At 41.0% G+C, this 17,810-nt stretch overlaps 1 protein-coding gene across 8 annotated transcripts in view; it reads left to right on the top strand.

Moving 5' to 3' along the window:
- Kif16b (kinesin family member 16B) overlaps positions 1-17,810 on the top strand; it is a 283,270-nt gene that overhangs the window by 139,074 nt on the left and 126,386 nt on the right. For all 8 annotated transcript variants that reach the window (XM_006498819.4, XM_006498818.4, NM_001081133.2 and 5 more), the window contains exons 13-15: positions 3,627-3,746; positions 4,588-4,639; positions 6,310-6,447. In XM_006498819.4, the coding sequence (XP_006498882.1) occupies positions 3,627-3,746; positions 4,588-4,639; positions 6,310-6,447 (310 nt within the window). The remainder of the gene's footprint in view (positions 1-3,626; positions 3,747-4,587; positions 4,640-6,309; positions 6,448-17,810) is intronic.

Genomic DNA, 17,810 nt, shown 5'->3' with positions numbered 1-17,810 from the left:
CATGGAGTATTCTCTGAATTTAGGAAACCCTGCTTTTAACTTTCTGCCTCATTCCTGAAGTCCACAGGATGTGGCTGAGGTGTGTCTGTCTCATGTTCAGCACTGAACATGTGGTAGTTAACATTGTAAATATTTCACCTGGATAGGTGACAAGAGGTTGAGGCAACACGTGTTGAGCTGAGTTTTTATTTTTTATTTTTTTGTAAATATAAGAAACACATTGTTTAAAATGACCTGATGCTGTTTTGACAAGTCTAATTACTCTGAGGTTCCCTTTTCATGCAACTACACTCGATGGACCGAAAGCTTTTTTCCTTGTATGCTATCTGCAACTCTACATATTTTGCTTCTTTCTTTGAGGCCCATTGTGCCAGGAGTTATGGGAGGGAGCCAGCCCCACTATGTTAAGCATTCTGTCTTATCCAAGAGATGTTTCATAAATTATGTATAACAGTAGATGCCACTCAATAAATATTTTATATGTGATAGATATTTTTGTCTGAAATTACTTTTTCACTTGAGCAATGATTTAAACCCTCATTTTCAGTTTTATGAGGTGACACTTTTATAATATCATGTAGTCGAATACAGCTTGAATGTCATGGAGCTTTAGGGCAGCATTAATCAAAAATTCATCTGCCCCACTCTTAGTCCTGGAAAACTTTCCTGGGTGCAGGCTTTGTGTGTGTGTGTGTGTGTATGTGTGTGAGAGAGAGAGAGAGAGAGAGAGAGAGAGAGAGAGAGAATGAGTAGAAACAAGTAATGCTTTTGATCTAACAGCTCCAAAGTTGTGAATTTCCAATACCTTCCAAAGTCTATAAAACTTACTATAAGTAAGAAAAAAAGTGATTTCGTTTTTCTGTAAAGAACATTACAGTGAACTTGGATGTAATCCAAAATGATTTTTCTAGTTTAAGTCAGAGCTGTTATGATTTTTTAAAAGTCCCCTTCCCTTCCCTTTTCCCTTTTTTCCCTTTTCCCTTTCCCCTCTTTCCCCTCTTTCCCCTCTTTCCCCTCTTTCCCCTCTTTCCCCTCTTTCCCCTCTTTCCCCTCTTTCCCCTCTTTCCCCTCTTTCCCCTTTTCCCTTTTTTTCTCTTTTCTCTTTTCTCTTTTCTCCCCTACCCCCATATGATTCACATTCATGGTTTTTGTAAAAAGATAATATATATGTCTCTGGAGTTAGAAGTCACTTCCCTTTTCCTTTTCCTGTCTATGGCAGAACCAGTTCATTCCCTTGGTGCCTCATTCCTGTGTGCAACACTATCATCTGCTTCAGAGACCAGACTTTTCAGTGGGACATTATTTTATAGATGGAACTTAGTGATTAAATTCTCCTCTATAATATATCTTTAAAAAAATCATGTATCTCCTTGGGTTGAAATTCCATCATCAGAAGGAAAGTCATAGATCCTACCAACTCAAGAGGTAGAAATAGGGCTTGTTCTGTGTAGAGTGCTCATTTCAGCCATGATTTGCAAGAGCCTTGGCATCATAAATCAAGGTTACTGAATCTCCCGACCTCAAAGCCTGAGCTTCCCAGCCGTGGAATGAGAGCTTGGTTGATAGGCGGAGTAATTGAAGAACAATGATATGCTTCATTTCTTTTTCTAGAATCTTAACTTATGTGTTGGTCATTTCTCTGCGTATCTATTTAATGGTTGTTAAATTAAATTGCTTTCTTCCAAGTGGTGATTTTTATATGTCCTTTTTTTTAATACCCATGTTTCTGGGTCCCTTCATTCTATAATCCTCTTATGTGACTTCAAGTCTCCAAGTGTGCATTTGAAAGCTAAATGTCGAAGGAAGTTCCTAGGAACTCCGCACTCTTCATGCCCTGTCCCTGAACTTATCAGGGACTCCTTTGAGTTCAGTATTTGAGTTTTGCCTTAACACTGCTTAAGAGGTTCAGAATCTTGGCTTAGACATGCTAGGTAGTTTGTTGTTTGCCAGACTAAATGGCACCAGAGCAATGGCAGATAATGCTGTAGCTCCTAAAATAGAAGTGCCATCAGTGATGAAGTCCTACAGATGAGCTGGCCAGCAAGTTTGGGAATCACAGGAGGCAGTGGCAAGAAATTAGTGTAGGGTAGGAACAGATGAGACCCAGCTGTACTTGTAAAGCATTATAGACGTTAGTGTGTCACTCGGCAACAGTAGAGGGCTTTAAAATCTCTGAGCAGCATTAGCTGCTCTGAAATCTCTCTGGCTACTGAAGTATGAATATAAGTGATGGTTTGGGTTGTCGGAGCAATGCGAGTGAAAGGTAATGATGACTTAGGGTTGGCTAAAATAGTGCAAGTGTTTGAGTAGTGACTTAGGGTGTATTTTGATGGTAGACTCAACACTATAGAATGTAGAGAAAGACAGGAGTTATGCATTATCGTCAGTTTTTTTCTGAGTAATATTAAGGGAGATTGGCGTTTGCCAATATGGGGTGGATAGTCTACAGGTTTGAAGGCTTTTTGTTTGTTTTTTAATGTGTTAAGTTTGAGCTAACAATCTGTTATTTCTCTAAAGATACTGAGCTAGGCAGGTATAAGTATGTATGAAATTTAAGAGGGAGGTATGTCCTATCAATTTTAACTGAAAAGTTCTCAATATGTGAATGGCTGGTAAGTCAGGGTGAGACTTATTATTCAGGGAGAGAGTGTGAGTAGAGTCCAAGATTGACAGCCTCCATAAAGTGGTTTCAAAAGAGTGGCAGGGAGGAATTTGGGAAGTGCAGGGAAGTTTGGGGTAGGTGTATCTCTCTCAGGTCTCTGCTAGACTGAGGGAGTTGTGGTTCATGTAGTTACTTTTCTGTTGCTGGATAAAACACCATGACCAAGACAGCTTGTAGAGGGAAGGGTTTACTTTGACTTACAATTCAGAGGTGTAAGAGTCGATCATAGTGAGACAGCGTAGGGCTTCCATGATGGCAGGAAGCTGAGAGCTCACACCTTCCATGGCAAGGAGGAAGAAGAGATCAAATTAGAAGTGATAGGAGCCTGGTCTCAGTGACATACTTCCTCCAGCAAGGCTGTACTACTCAAACCTTCCAAAACAGAGGCACTAACTGGGGATCAAATGTTTAAATTTGACGGTAAGACTGTGGTGGGTGTTTCCCGTTTAAACTGCCCGCCCCATGGATGGAGTGGGAAGAACTGTTAGTGGTGCAGTATGTGGGAAGCTGATACAGGGTATAGAGGGTATCTCTGATGCAGAGATGCAGAACTAAGTGAGGGAGCTGCTATCTCAAAAGCATGCTCAGTATGTTCCTGTGACCAGAGAGAAGGATTGGCAATTAAAGAGACTTCTAGCTATTAAGAAAGTACATGATCTGAAGAAGCGAGAAAGGTTACTTTATAAAGGGTGATTGTAAAGTCCTTGCTAAGGAAGATGGGCCTTGAGATTGACTTTGAAAAGGTTATATATATCAAGCTAAGAGTTTAATTCATTTTAGGTTGAACATTTTATATGTTCCAAGTTCATTTTGCCTACTGCCTGCCAGGTTTTAAAGTCCATTTTTCTTTCTGTTGTTGTTGTTTTTTTTAAGTAGTAAATAAAATCTAAACATCTAAAGACACCTAGAATGAAGTTGTCTTTCCCCCAAATAATCTATTTCTTCTCTCTCCTCCTGATTTCAGGAGCAAACTCTAGCCCTCAGGAAAGAGGGCATTGGTGTGGTGCTGGACTCGGAGCTGCCGCACCTAATTGGCATTGATGATGATCTTCTGAGCACTGGAATCATCTTGTATCACTTGAAGGTAGAAACTGATTACGTGGAACATTCTCATTTTGTTTCCAGATTTCCCCTTAGATTCTAGCAAGGGTTATTATAATACTTTGTGGCCATGAGTGCAACTATTAAGTGAAAGAATATACAACAAATCCTTGAGCCTTTGGGGATTTTTCTACAGTTCATTGAGATTCAGTGGTATCTGAAGTTCCTGTGTATATAGAGTTCTGAAGTTAAATGATGAGTCATCCGTTTTGGCTTCTTTTCTGTGGAATCATAAAAAGGAAGATAAGGGGGGAAAAAGGTAGAAAAACTGAGGAAGGAACAAGAACCCAGAACTGGGATTTGCTATGTGCACACTTGCTGGTTCCTCCTGGTTATTATTATATGGTACCTTCCTTTTAGTCAGCCTTGATTCTGTATAGTTCTCACTGTTCTAGAGGTCAGAGTTCCTTGTCAGTTACCAAGTGTTGCTCTGTGACCTCAATTTCAATAGCTTTTCTCTGGTGCCCTGTGACTCAGAATGACATTATGCTGTCTTGAGTTTTGTGGCCGCTTCATGTCATGCATCTTTGGACACAAGGAAGCCCTTGTCCACTGATCTGAGTCACCCTTGAAATGGCTGCCCGGATCTGACTGTAGAGCTTTCACTTTCTGAGCACTTTGCCTTTGCAGTGGTGCTGGTACTTAGCAGACCACAGAAGATGTCACCTGAGTGTTCAGTACCCTAAGCTCACTGAGGCCTTGTGCACTGAGCCCTTGCTCATTCTGTTGCACAGCAGGATGGATGCATCAAGATAGGATGAGAAGTGATGCAGCAGGTTGGCCTCCTGCACTCACTAACGAATACTATTGAATTTCCTTCTCAGGAGGGTCAGACTTACGTCGGCAGAGAAGATGCTTCAACAGAGCAAGATATTGGTGAGACTATCTGATCTGTCAGCAGTTTTCATAACTGTAGATAATGAATAGTCTTCTTTTTCCTGATCGGTGCTGATATAAGAGAAAGTGTTGAATGCTCAGTATGTGTATATAATTTTGACTACAACCCAGCTGAATAACAAGGATGGTTAATCGAGTGAACAAAATTAAAGTATGACTTCTTTCTGCTACCTCATGTACATTCTCTACCCTGCTAGTAAAGTTATGTAAGTCACTCTCCACCGGTCACTCTGTATTTGCCACTGTGATTGATGGAAATCAGCCAGCAGACACTGATAAAGGATCCCAGGTCCTTCAAAATGCAGAATATGGAGAGTTCTCTACAGGAAGGTGATGGCAAAGTATGAGACCACATGCCAGGGACCCATTAGAAGTCATGGCTTCTGGGTGTTCTACATTCTTCACAAGGCATACAGATCACCAGCAGGTCAGCCTGAGCAGATGATAGCCTGCACAGTGTTCTGAGCATCCCTTAGACAGGTCTGTAGGTGGAGAATGTGGTGTGAGTTGGTGTCTATGTGTAGAGGGGCACATTACAGATTGGGGAAAGAATTACACCATTTCAAGATAAGTTTAATGTTCCTGATGAGGAACCTGCTTTCTATCAAGTATATGCTAATGAGCCACTTGTCGAATGTTTCTGTGTACATTTAGTAGTACTAGAAATGAGGAGAGCCAAAAACAATTCCAGAAGCTTTCAGACTCAAGTACTTCTGAGTCTCTTTTGGCATCAAGCCCCTTGTTTGAATTACACATTTGGCTATGGGGGTAGCCATAAATGAGGGCAGTTAGTAAGTGCAATGATCGCTGACCAGAGACATCCATTGTTGCTGTCCTGCAGAGAATGTGAGAGCTCCTCCTAAGAAACTGGTTTGTTCGAGAGGCATTCACATCTGCTATTGACAAGATGGTCATACCTAATCTGATAACCCTCAGTGACTGGCTGCTTTCAGAGGTCTCAGAGTCTGCATAGGCTGTGGCAGAGGGCACCCCAGCGAAGCCTCTGCAAGCTCCTGGGACAGTGGTGCTCAACCTTCCTAATGCAGTGACCTTTCATTGTTTCTCACATTGTGGTAATCCCCAACCATGAAATTATTTATGTTGCTACTTCATAACTAATATTGCCACTGTTATGAATAGCAATGTAATTATCTGTGTTTTCCAAAGGGGTTACAACCCACAGGTTGAAAACTACTGTTTTAGGACCTCCTGGGGGCCATACCATGCCTCTGTTTTCTGTTTCTGGCAAGCATTATCTGTAAGTGCAGAGGTGCTCATGGGTCGTAAGCCTGCAGATACTTTCATTTTTGTGTCTCCCTGTGGCTGATGCAAGTTTGTCAGTGTTGAGTAGAGATTCTCTGTTAAACAAGTTAGTCAACTGTGTTGTCCTTTGGAAAGAATAAGCTGTCATGCCAGAGCTTGCTTTGTTACAGGCATATAGTCAGATCCTTTGAGGTGGCCATCAGTGGTCCTTTGTCTCTGCCACTTGAGATTACAGACTCACAGATTAGAATTTTCATACTTAAAAGATATATTACAGCACTTATATGGGAAATAAAAGGTGTGCTCAAAGTGGAATGAGTAGTTGGGAATCATCATAGCATACACCAAAGTGGGGCCTAACTTTCTCCTTTGTTTTTCTCTCCTAGTCCTTCATGGCCTTGACTTGGAGAGTGAGCACTGTGTCTTTGAGAACGCCGGGGGAACAGTGACTCTGATACCCCTGAGAGGGTCCCAATGCTCTGTGAATGGTGTTCAGATTGTGGATGCCACGCAGCTAAATCAAGGTATCTGGTTCTGCTTTTCAGAGATCTTTGTGTATATGGAGAAAGCAAGCTAGACCTGTGTGTTTTACAGAATAGGGACCTTGAGGGTAAAGACTGTTCATCATGTCTCCTGTCTTGCTGGAAAGCCTTTATAATGCCCACTGTCTGCTGAATTAAATATCACATTTTTATGAATATTTACAATTGTTACAATGATTAACCATTAGAGGATTTTTAAAGTTAAAGAGTACCTTTTACAAGTAAAAATTTAATACAGTGATTTCCTTTAATACTTTTATTTATAATGTTTATGTCCTTCTAATAAATAGTTACATTTATATGCAAAATAGCTGTAGTATTGTAAAAAAAGGTATAAAAATTCTTGCAGAACTTAATCATAGAGCCATGTTAAAGTAACTATTACATGCCAGCCTACTTTTTTCTCTGAAACTAAGTTGTTAAGAGAAAAGAAGGTTTGGCCCCTTGTCTTTGAGCCTGTGGTGAACTAAACTCTTTACCTCATGGCCAGGAAACAAAGGGAAGAGGGATGTGCACCAGAACTCCCTGAAGACCTTTTAGGAGACTCTACTTCTTAAAGGTCCCGACTGCCACAAACTCAGGAGATAGCACTCAGCACATGGCTTCTGGGAGAGATTTGGGGTTCAGATTAATGACAGTGTCCAGTATTCTCTGAGTACATTGGTGTATATTCCCTCCACCCATGAGACTCTTCAAACATCTTCAGTCAGCTATTCAATTAGAAAACTAATGGTTAGCCTCAGACCCCATGCAGGTTTGGCTGCTGGCTCTTGTAGGTCTAGCATTGAGTGTGCATGGCATGGTTGGCCACATCTCTAGCTTTTCAGTGTGGACTATATCCTTGTTCTTTCTTGGACTCTTACAACATTGAAAAGAGCATGTCAAATATATTGTAGCATGTCCCTCTACTTGAATGTAGGATTTCTCTGGTCTCTTTCATTGACCAGGCTGATATCATGCAGCTTCTTTGTTTGCAGGCAGTGCTGAGGTCTGACATTGTGCTCACGAGGCAAAGGCTCCTATCCCACCCCAGATTACTATCTGTCCACTGCCGGGGGTGCTCACTTTGGTTCCTTGGTAAAGGTGGACCTGCCTATGCTTTTTCTTCTGTGAATTTACTTCTCCCCTGGCTTTGTTTTAGAAAAATGTGTAGGGATGCTACGCTGATTATCAATGTCCATTGTCACAGCTTGATTCACTGTTTCAGAAACTATTTTTTAAAAATTTGCTGAGTTATTATTCTGTTGGTTGCAAAAGATAATTTTCTTATCATTTCTTTTGCATTTGTCAATTGAATTTTTAGTGTAAGGAAAAGCTTTTTCTTCTTGCCGTTTGTATCGTCATGTGTTTACTTGAGGAAAGTCACGTTGTTTGGCAACATAATTAGTATCTGCTTTGTTTGCCTATTATTTATTTTGGATGTTCAAATTGTCTCAGATTTGGCCAGTGTGAATTCCTTCAAGGTGGCTTCTATGTCTTTTGGCTTGACATTGCAAACATTGGCTTATTTTCCGAGCAAGATATTCTAAACTCACCTTGTACTTTCTGGGAACTGCCCAGTTCTTAAGAGTACTATTCAGTGTGAGCTCTGCCTAGAGCTTGACATTTAACTCTGCATGAGCCTGCTCTCCTCTCTGCTGCCCATGAGAGGTTTGCTAGTATATTGAGCTTTCAGAAATTTTTTACATAGCTGTAATTATGCCTCTAATTCTTTTGTGGATTGAATAATAAATGTTAATAGATGCCTTACATGAGATATTTATTTATTTCCTTACTCACGTACACATATTTGCTTACTTGCCTATTTACTTGCCCTACCTAACTGCATAGCTCAGTTTAAAATATGCCTGGTTTGGGTCAGATTAAGAACTAAGCTTTTGATCTTCTTGTCTATCTCAAATGTGGCTTTGCTAAGAGAACCATAGAACTAAATTGACATTGGAGGCTGATTGTAGGACTTGTCTTTCCCTGCAGTGTAAAAGTGTGTGTGTGTATTTGTGTGTGTGTGTGTGTGTGTGTGTGTGTATAAACAGGTTTTTCTGTATAGCCCTGGCTGTCCTGGAACTCACTTTGTAGACCAGGCTGGCTTCGAACTCAGAAATCTGCCTGCCTCTGTCTCCCAAGTGCTGGGATTAAAGGCGTGCACCATATAATTGCCATCTTTGAAGCTTACTGCCTCCCTAAAATCTTATATAGGCCTTATTTTCAGCCTCTTAATTCAGACTTATTTCTGAATTATCTCACTCTTTTTGTTCTTTCTGAACTCTGGCTGGCTGATTTGACTCAGCTGTTCTTCTTCAAACTCCTCTCCAAGCTGACTGACTCAATGTCTTCTCTCTGTGACTGAATTGCTCTGCTTGGCTTCATACTAACTTTCACAGTATGTTCATATATTCTGGGCTCCTTTTCATTTGCTGGTTCATTCTGTCTTCACCTGTGTCTAGTGTGTTTTTTCTCTGCAACCTGTTACTCTATAACAGTAGAACTGCCTCCTCTCTGCACTGCTCTCAATATTAAGTCACCTCTCCTTCCATCCTCTCTCCTGCCGAGTTGGGTTTACCTATCTCTGAGTCATTCTGTCAGATCTTTCTCTAATTAGTCACTTTGTCTGCCCCTCAATTAGAATTCACTATCAAACATGAGTGCTTCCTTCTATAAATTAACTTTATCTTCACTGTTCATGATTAAAGGCTGTACTAAGGGTGTGTCTATGTTCCAGCCAAGGGATTAAAGGTGTGTTTAGGATGAGCCACGCCACAATTTGAAACAGTTTTTCCAGTAAACAACACAATCTTTGGGTTCTCAGTGAGATCAAATATCTTGCAATACTGGGAAGTGCCCTTAATTCTTTTATTATTATCATGGTGCCATGATGTTCAGATATGGTGGGCTTGAGTTCTTCTGGCATTCTGCTGAGCTGCTCAACTGCTTCTATTAGAGTGCCGTGCACAGAGTAGAAATGCCATTAACAAGTGTCAGTCTAGGGAGTGCTAGATGGCATTGAGAGCAAGACATTACATCATAGGAACAAGGTGACAACTCTTTTTTTTATAACCATGCCTTTCTTTCATTAGTGTATATTCTATAAATCTTATCCAAGATAAAACAGCTTCTGTCTTTCATAATTAAGGATTAAAATTCTCTCCTTTGGTTTGCTTGATATTTGAAGATTGTTAAAATGAAAACTGGAACATGTTTTTAAATCACAATGTGATGTGATAAATTGGAGGTGTGTGAATATGTGTAGTAAAAGTAAAAAGAAGTGTAGAGGACTCAGCATTCCTCCTTCCAGATCATCCTCACTGCCGGAGAGGAAGGAGGCCTGGCTCAGCATTTGTGTATGAAGATCTTAAGCTAGCTCAATATAGGTTTGACTTTTAAAAAGCCTATATTAAGGCTAAACCAAGAATGGATTTCATTAAAATCACAATAAATGGCGACCAGGACTAAATACAACATTATTTTTTGTACTAGATCCTGTCTTGCCTTTTGCCCATGAGGCAGCTTTTTAAAAGCAGTTCTATAGAGCACTTCTGCACATCCCGCTTAGGTAATTTTTGCAAAGGCAAGTGCTTTGAATTAACTCTTGGCAATCAAGCTTCTTGGAGACGGATCTTGGAATAGCTGGACAGCTGCTGTATTAGCACAGAACATTGAAAAGAAAATGATAGCAGACCATTCATTATCCCTCATTATCATTCATGCTTCCGCTCTGTCAAACCTTGACTTGTATATGCTGTTAAGTCTTTGTGGCTTTCCAAGCTAGGCATAGGTTCTGTCCACATCCCTGAAGACCATGAAGTCCAGGCTACTTTGGTTTCCCACACATGTGGTCAGAAGTTCAGTCTCTGGCTTACTGTAGTGGTTTCTGATTTACCATTCTTCCTCGGCCATTGTTTCTTAGTTCCAGAATTGGCCTCGTATGTAAACTATCAGTTGGATCCATGAAGGACATAACAAAAGAAATAGTTTTGTAACAGTTCCCTGATTTAGAATGAAAGGGATCTAGGACAGAAAACACAGGTGGGTGTCAGCCCACATCCCCATGACATCTGACCACATTACCTTCCGTGCCTTCCACTCAGGCTTATCCTGTGCCACTCACAGCACCCTCCCTTAATAGCATCAGTTCCCATCTTAGTGCTGAAATTTGGTATTCAGCTGTCTCTTCATTGGTACATTACTTTCATTTGGCGATGTGCTAGGCTGTGCCATTAAAAAAAGCACAAGAAGTAATTACAGCTTTCTTATCTAAATCACTTAACACATGTGAATGCCAACTAATAGATTTGTTTAAATTTAGCAGGTTGTCACCATTAGGGGCAGGAGTGTTTACTCCTTTTCTTCTTTTCAACTTGAGTCAGTAAACTGTTGTTTCTCCTTTAGTGTGCCCCCTCAACACAGACACACACACACACACACACACACAAATAGGAAAGATTTTCATCAGTTAGTATTGTCATTAACATGAAGAGCATTTTCTAGAACTGTGAGCATGAACTGTGTATTATCTAATACATGATATAAGATACCTTTCTCTTCATCTTCATATCTAAACATACTCTTCTCTTAATGTGTACCCAGAGCTCCGGTCTCCTGACTCTCAGGCTCCTATGTGAACTCCATAAAGTGTATTAATGGAAAGAAGAAATTACAAATGTGAACATGATGTCTTATCCATAGACCACAGCTTTTCTTGGTCTAAACCCCTAAGTCCTCTGACCCCAGGCACCATATGTTTAATAAGAAATGGCACAATACAGTGCCTGGCAAATACAGAAGTGGATGCTCACAGCCACCTATAAGATGAAACACAGGGCACCCAATGGAGAAGCTAGAGAAAGCACCCAAGGAGCTGAAGGGGTCTGCAACCCTATAGGTGGAACAACAATATGAACTAACCAGTACCCCCAGAGCTCGTATCTCTAGCTGCATATGTAGCAGAAGATGTTCTAGTCGGTCATCACTTGGTATTGCAAACTGTATATACCCCAGTACAGGGGAATGCCAGGGCCAAGAAGCGGGTAGCGGAGCAGGGCAGAGGGAGGGTATAGGGAACTTTTGGGATAGCATTTGAAATGTATATAAAGAAAATATCTAAATAAATAAATAAGAAAGAAATGGCACAATAATAAAGCATGTTGTAATCAGGAAATATTGTTATTTGAATTATTTTTCTGCTATACTATATATTCTTAAAACTGGTCACTGTTAGATGTAATTAATTTTTACATTTGTATCAGTGGACACCTTTGGTCTTCTTGCTGGTCTGTCAGATCCATTGAACATTCATCTCATTTTAGAAGTGCTACAGAAACTGCATCTTGGAAATTCACACTTAGGTGCATTTGAATGTGATATGCTTGAGTGCCAAAATATATTTGCATCTATTCAAGTACTCTGAAAGAGGGAACAGGTGATTGTCTGCAGAGTGGAGCTGAGGAGCCTTTGATAAAATTTTCATCTGCTGGAGGGCTGCTGTGGGTTGTTCAGTGACAAATTAAAAGGAATTTTAGTGGAATCGAAAAGGAAAATAGATCCAGCTAAGGCAAAGGACCTGTATATGATACAAAGACTTCCCTGTAGGCCCCCTGTACTGACCTGACTACTCTTCAGATGCCTTCCTTGTGTGAGAGACCTGGAAATTGAACACAGGTCTCATATATGGGCCAGTTTAACAGATTTTTGGATGTCAAAGCCTGAGCTATCTTTAAAGAGAATGGTTCTTCAGGTTTGTCCCAGACCACTGCCCTCAGCATTACTTGGCTTACTAGACACACAGATCCCTAAACCCTATGCTGTAAAAGATCTGGGGATGCGGCCCCCGTGATACAGGTCTTTACATGTAGAAGTGTTTATGATGTGTGCTTCTGCACGAGAGCAGCTGACTAAACTTGTTATGCTGAAATCAGACGCTTGGCTCCCTGACTTTGATAGAAAAGTAGCTGTTTACCTGTCTCTACTCCTTCCTTTCTTGTCTCACCCACCACAATAATTTTTAGTCTTTCTGATCTTTTCATCAGCTTCAGCTTCACTTTGCCTAAGATGGCTTCACCGTGGGTCTTGTCAAGGATCCCTTCCTGTCTACCAGTTGGAATTTGCAGAGCTTTGGAATCCACAGATGTCTGTCTGTCTTTACAGTTGGAAAGTCTGCTGCTACTGTTTTTTGGGGGGCATGGGGAGGGTATAGGGGACTTTTGGGATAGCATTTGAAATGTAAATGAAGAAAATATCTAATAAAAAAATGTGGGGAAAAAACATCTCCTACTGTGCACACTTCCTTTTCCTTCTGGGTCTCTAATCCACAAAAATTAGATATTTTAATTTTTATCTTGTGGTCTTTTGATGCTCTGATTTGCCATTTTTAGTTTGAGTTTTCCTCTGTCTTCATCTTGCTATGGGATTTGTCCCACAAGGCTTTTGTTTGTTGTGATTTTTGGTGGCATTGTTTAATTTTTCCTTTCAGGCTTTATCTTTTGTTGAATTTTAAATTTTTGTTTGTTTTAAGGTCGGAATACTTGTTCAAACACACTTATGATTGCTAACTCAAAGTCTTTATCAACATATTTGTTGTCTCAGCAATACCTTACATCAATTGTCTTAACCTGCTCGTTGGCATCTTTCTGGTTCTTCCTTTGTTAGGTAATAATGATGGTTTGAACCTGGAAACTTGAGTGTTGCATTACAGGACATAGGTTTCATTGCGGTTCTCTGATGGGAAATTGTGATACCCTCCCTCTTGCAGCAGGCACGTTCTCCCATTGGATTCCTGCCTAGGTGAGGAAGAACCTAAACTGTGTAGGCTGTGTCTGCAGCACCGGTGCTGGTTCAGTGTCAAAGCCTTTAAATTGCTATTGCATATAGCAGTGGGTCTTCCAGCCCTGGCTGGCCTGGACCTGAGCAGATCTCTGCCCCTTAGCTCATCTCTTAGGCTGAACATGCTCCTGAGGCCTGGGGCTATGTGTGCACATGTGGTGGTGAATCTTGGAATTCCTGCTGTGTCCCAAATACTTTAGTTTTTCGTTGATCCTCCTGTTTCTCTCTTCCATGGAAATTGGAGTTTTCTTGATTCTACTCTTTCTTCTACATTGTGTAACTATACCTGTATCCAGGGCGAAGGATTTAAAGGACACGGGGAAGGAAAATACAGCCAGGGGAGCCTGCTCCACCGCCCTGGGTCCAATAGCTCAGAGACCTGCTGCTGCTTCCACTTGCCACCAGTGATCTCCTGGCTTCTTATCCAGACTAAAGCAGAGGTTTTCTCCTGGAGTTCTCACTTCATACCAGTAAGCATGTTTGAGTTTCCTCTTAGTCTGAGCCAAGAATAAAAAAATGGCCATTGTCAGTTTGGTTGCACTTTGATATCCAAACCCACTCTAATCTCCATAGCAGTATTAAATGCCACAAAGCACTGCTGATGTTAATGATAAGCTTGTATTGAAAACACTCTTTTAGTGGTTTTTTCTTTTTTCTTTGTTTCTTTCTTTGTTTCTTTGTTTCTCTCTCTCTCTCTCTCTCTCTCTCTCTCTCTCTCTCTCTCTCTCTCTCTCTCTTTCTTTCGTTTTCTTTTCTTCTTTTCTTTTCTCTCTCTTTTTTTTTTTTTGAATTGAAATCAGCCAAGATTCTAAAATGATTGACTCCTAGTTGACAGATCTTAGTACCGTCCCTGGTGCCTTAGTACCTTGAACTAAGTCTGTCAGCTAAGCACCAAGGTTTTAACTTGCAACTCAGTATACTACCTTTCTGGTAGCCCATCCATCCGTTCTAGAGAAGTGGTCATTCTAAGGATACTTCAGCAGCTACAGAGGACCTCCTTAGTCATGGCAAGGCATCTATACCATGTGGCACTAGTCATGGAAAGCAGCACATAAGCCAGACAAGCTTTGGTGAGCTCCAGATAGCCCAGCAGTGTCTCTCCCAGTGTCTGCTATTGGTGTGGCTTTGAATTATTCCATGCCCAATCCACATTTTCTTTGGGAAGGATCAACCTGTCCCATATGGGAAACACTGTTTCCCCCATGACATTTTAAAAATAAAAATATTAGCCTGACTCACTTATGCACACTTCTGGGATTCTATGGGGAGGGGTGGACTGGTACATCTTGAAGATTTAAAGCTATGCTCTCAATGCATACACAGATCATCAAATAATTCTCAATGGTTATTTGACTAAGAACGTCAATAGCAAAGACTGAAAATCAATTTCCTTTATTATCCAGAGGCCCAAAATCTAAGCTTTCAATTTTAATTTTACTGTCAAAAGACTGAAGGGTAAAGTGATTTCTCTAAAGCAGGAAGTTATGATTCTTTATTTGGAATGTGAACACTTATAAGGGAGGGGTCAAGGCCTGTGTGGCTTTCTGGTAAGGTGTTATACACTCACAGAAACTAGTGAGCTTATGGCATGATTTGGTAGTGACACCTGCTACAGTATGACATGGATGCTCAGTGCCTATCAGTCATGCCCAAGCTGGCCAAGCCACCCTCAGGTCTTACGGGAATTGTTTAGAATCTGCTTATAATTGCCTATCCCCTTAAACCTCTAGTCTTTCCCATCTCACGTCCCAAAACCATTTCTGAGAGAGAATTACTATAATTTCTGGGCCTTAAGCAATAGCCATTATTGAGAGCATAAAGTCCTAGAACATACAACTTCATTTGCTCTTATGTATTGGTACATGTTATTGAAGATTAGATTCTATCATGACCCCAAAATGGTGCTAACATTGCAATTCATTTCAATGTGAGATTTTTTAAGCCATTTAAAATCACAGAGTCTTGCGCGCGCCGGACTGGCCAGCAGTAACAACGCTGCAACAGGATCCTTCTGCACACGTTTATTGGGAGAGCTTGATTGCAGAGGCCAAGAGACCCCGAGCCCAGAACTGGTGCTGCTTTTATAGGCCTAGGAGAGGCGTGTCTCACACCCGGATTGGTTATGCACTACGTCTCATTTGCATGTTCCTCATCTGATTGGCTACTCTCTCTCTCTCTGTACCTCACAGAGCCTCATTATCATACCTCATTTGCATGTCTCACATCTGATTGGTTATACTCTCAAAGCCTCATTATCATGCCCGGGCCAGGCAGTGTCTTTGCAAAAAACTTTACTGCATATGTACACATTGGTTGTTTGTCCAAACTTATGCGTGGTGGCCAGCAGTAGTCAGTGCCACTCTGCAATGGCACATGTGGCTTCCCACAACAGAGAAAGTATCTCTAAGCATTTTCTTTTTCCTGTAATCAGACGACAATACAAGAAGAATATGCCTGCCCTTTGTTACCTAGGCTTCTTGCTCAGCAACCTTTCAGGGCAGTATGTGGTACTCTGAGTCTGGATTCTTTGCCCATCATGGCTCAATGAAACCTCTTCCACAAGTATCCTTTAGGAGTCCAGCCTCTGTGTGTATATAGTGGGGTGGGGTAGGGGCCGTTTTTAAATGATTCAAATGTAAAGTGAGGAGCCCCAAAGCAGAACCCTGGTTTTATTGTCTCAAGCCTCTCAACCCGTGTCACCTTGGACTGTGCATTTGGGGAACACAAATGTCTCATGTGTTTGTATCAGCTATAACTCAAACAAGGTCTGTTATACAGTCACCTCTAAAATATTCGTATGACAGCATTTAATAGAAAATTAAGTTCATTTATTTGTGCAGTAGCAGAATTAGAAAAATCTCATTTAAATATAAGGAGGGGGTAATTGCTTGTCATATTAGCTATTGTCCCTATTTTCCCTAGGAATCACTAGAAACACACATATGCTTATTTCTTCAACTTACTTGAAATACTAGAATAAGAAAATCTCCTATGAAACCGTCATTTGCATCTCTCATTCACAGAGATTTAAATGAAGGAAGCGCTCTACCTTTTTTAAACAAAAGGCTTTGTCTCCCTTTTGAAAATGTCATTTTCCTCTCCATTCCCTTTTAAGACTGTCTGGGATTTGTCTGTCTTTGGATATTTAACAGGCTCTGAAGTAATCTTGGAGAAAACATTATATATTTCAGGGAGGTTTAGACGTTCTCAAAATTAAAAATTAAGTGTATTACAGAAAGTCCATCTGCCGCAATTAATCACAGTAACCTCACGCAAGGAGCCACTTACAGAAGATCGTGAGGGAACCTTAGGATCTTTCCAGCTGATGAGAACACTGAATTCCAAAGAGTTTTTCCCATAATTCTTTGGTCCCACCTGGAGACATTGAATGTATGTATCAGCGGGAGTGTAGGGTGTGTGTGTGTTGGAAGTGAGGTGGAAATGGCTGTGAAGTCCAGAGGTCAGTGTCACATGTCTTCCTCATATATTGTCCACCTTATTTTTTGAGACAAGGTCTCTCAGTGAGCCTGGAGATTAGTGATTTGGCCCCAGTCTTTCTTCCTCCTTACAGTTCTTGCTGCTAGGGTTGCAGATGCAGCGCCAGGCTTGGTTGTTTACATGGGTGCTGGTGATCCAAGCTCAGGGCCTCCTGCTTGCACAGCAGTCATTTTACACATTGACCAATATTCTCAATCATTTGAACATTACATCCATAGCCAGTCTCATTTGTCTGTGCATCCACTCTACACCTTTCCTTTAGCTGTCTTATTGCTTTCTAAGTATATTCATGAGTTAATAAGTCAATACTATGTCATTCAGCCCATTTCACTCTTTGTTTCTTTGCATGCTACATGTATGATTTAGGTCCAAAGGGTTACCAGTAAGATTTCCAAGTTCCTGTATCCTGGAACAAAAATGGATACATGGACAGTGGTAAAAATTGAGACTATTAAAGACAAAGGCATTTTTAGAGATGGAGGAGGGTACAGGTAGAGAACCAGAATTGATCTGAGAATCAAAAGCCCCACAGCTTGTCAAGACCCTTCTTAGATAATTTACTTTCTTAGGCACCCCTGCCCTGAGCTCTGTTCTGGCATACATAGCCCTGGTTGGGCATAAGAGGTCCCATCCAGTCTGCCACTGGGTTTCATGTGTGTATGTATGTGTACATGGAAAGGCACTAGGTGCGCACAAACATACATCTATTTTCTGTCTCTCTGTCTGTCTATCTGTCTATTAAAAGCCAGCTTTCCTCCAGGTCTCTCCTCTCCTCTCCTCCCCTTCCTTTCCCTCTTCTGTTTGTTTCCCTCTTCTTTCCTTGAGTGGCATTTCCACATAAGTGGCTTGATTTAGTGGAGAAAACTCTAAGATAGTATGATGGTTTGAAAGGAAATGGCCCCCATATAGGTCCATTGGGAGTAGCACTTTAGAAGGTGTGGTCTTGTTAGAGGAAGTGTGTCACTGGGGGCAGGCCTCAAGATAGGTAGGTAGGTAGGTAGGTAGGTAGATTGATAGATAGAATATATATA

The sequence above is a fragment of the Mus musculus genome, chromosome 2, assembly GCF_000001635.26.
Source record: "Mus musculus strain C57BL/6J chromosome 2, GRCm38.p6 C57BL/6J".
NCBI classification, from domain to species: domain Eukaryota; kingdom Metazoa; phylum Chordata; class Mammalia; order Rodentia; family Muridae; genus Mus; species Mus musculus.
This window is presented reverse-complemented; position numbering and strand designations above follow the sequence as displayed.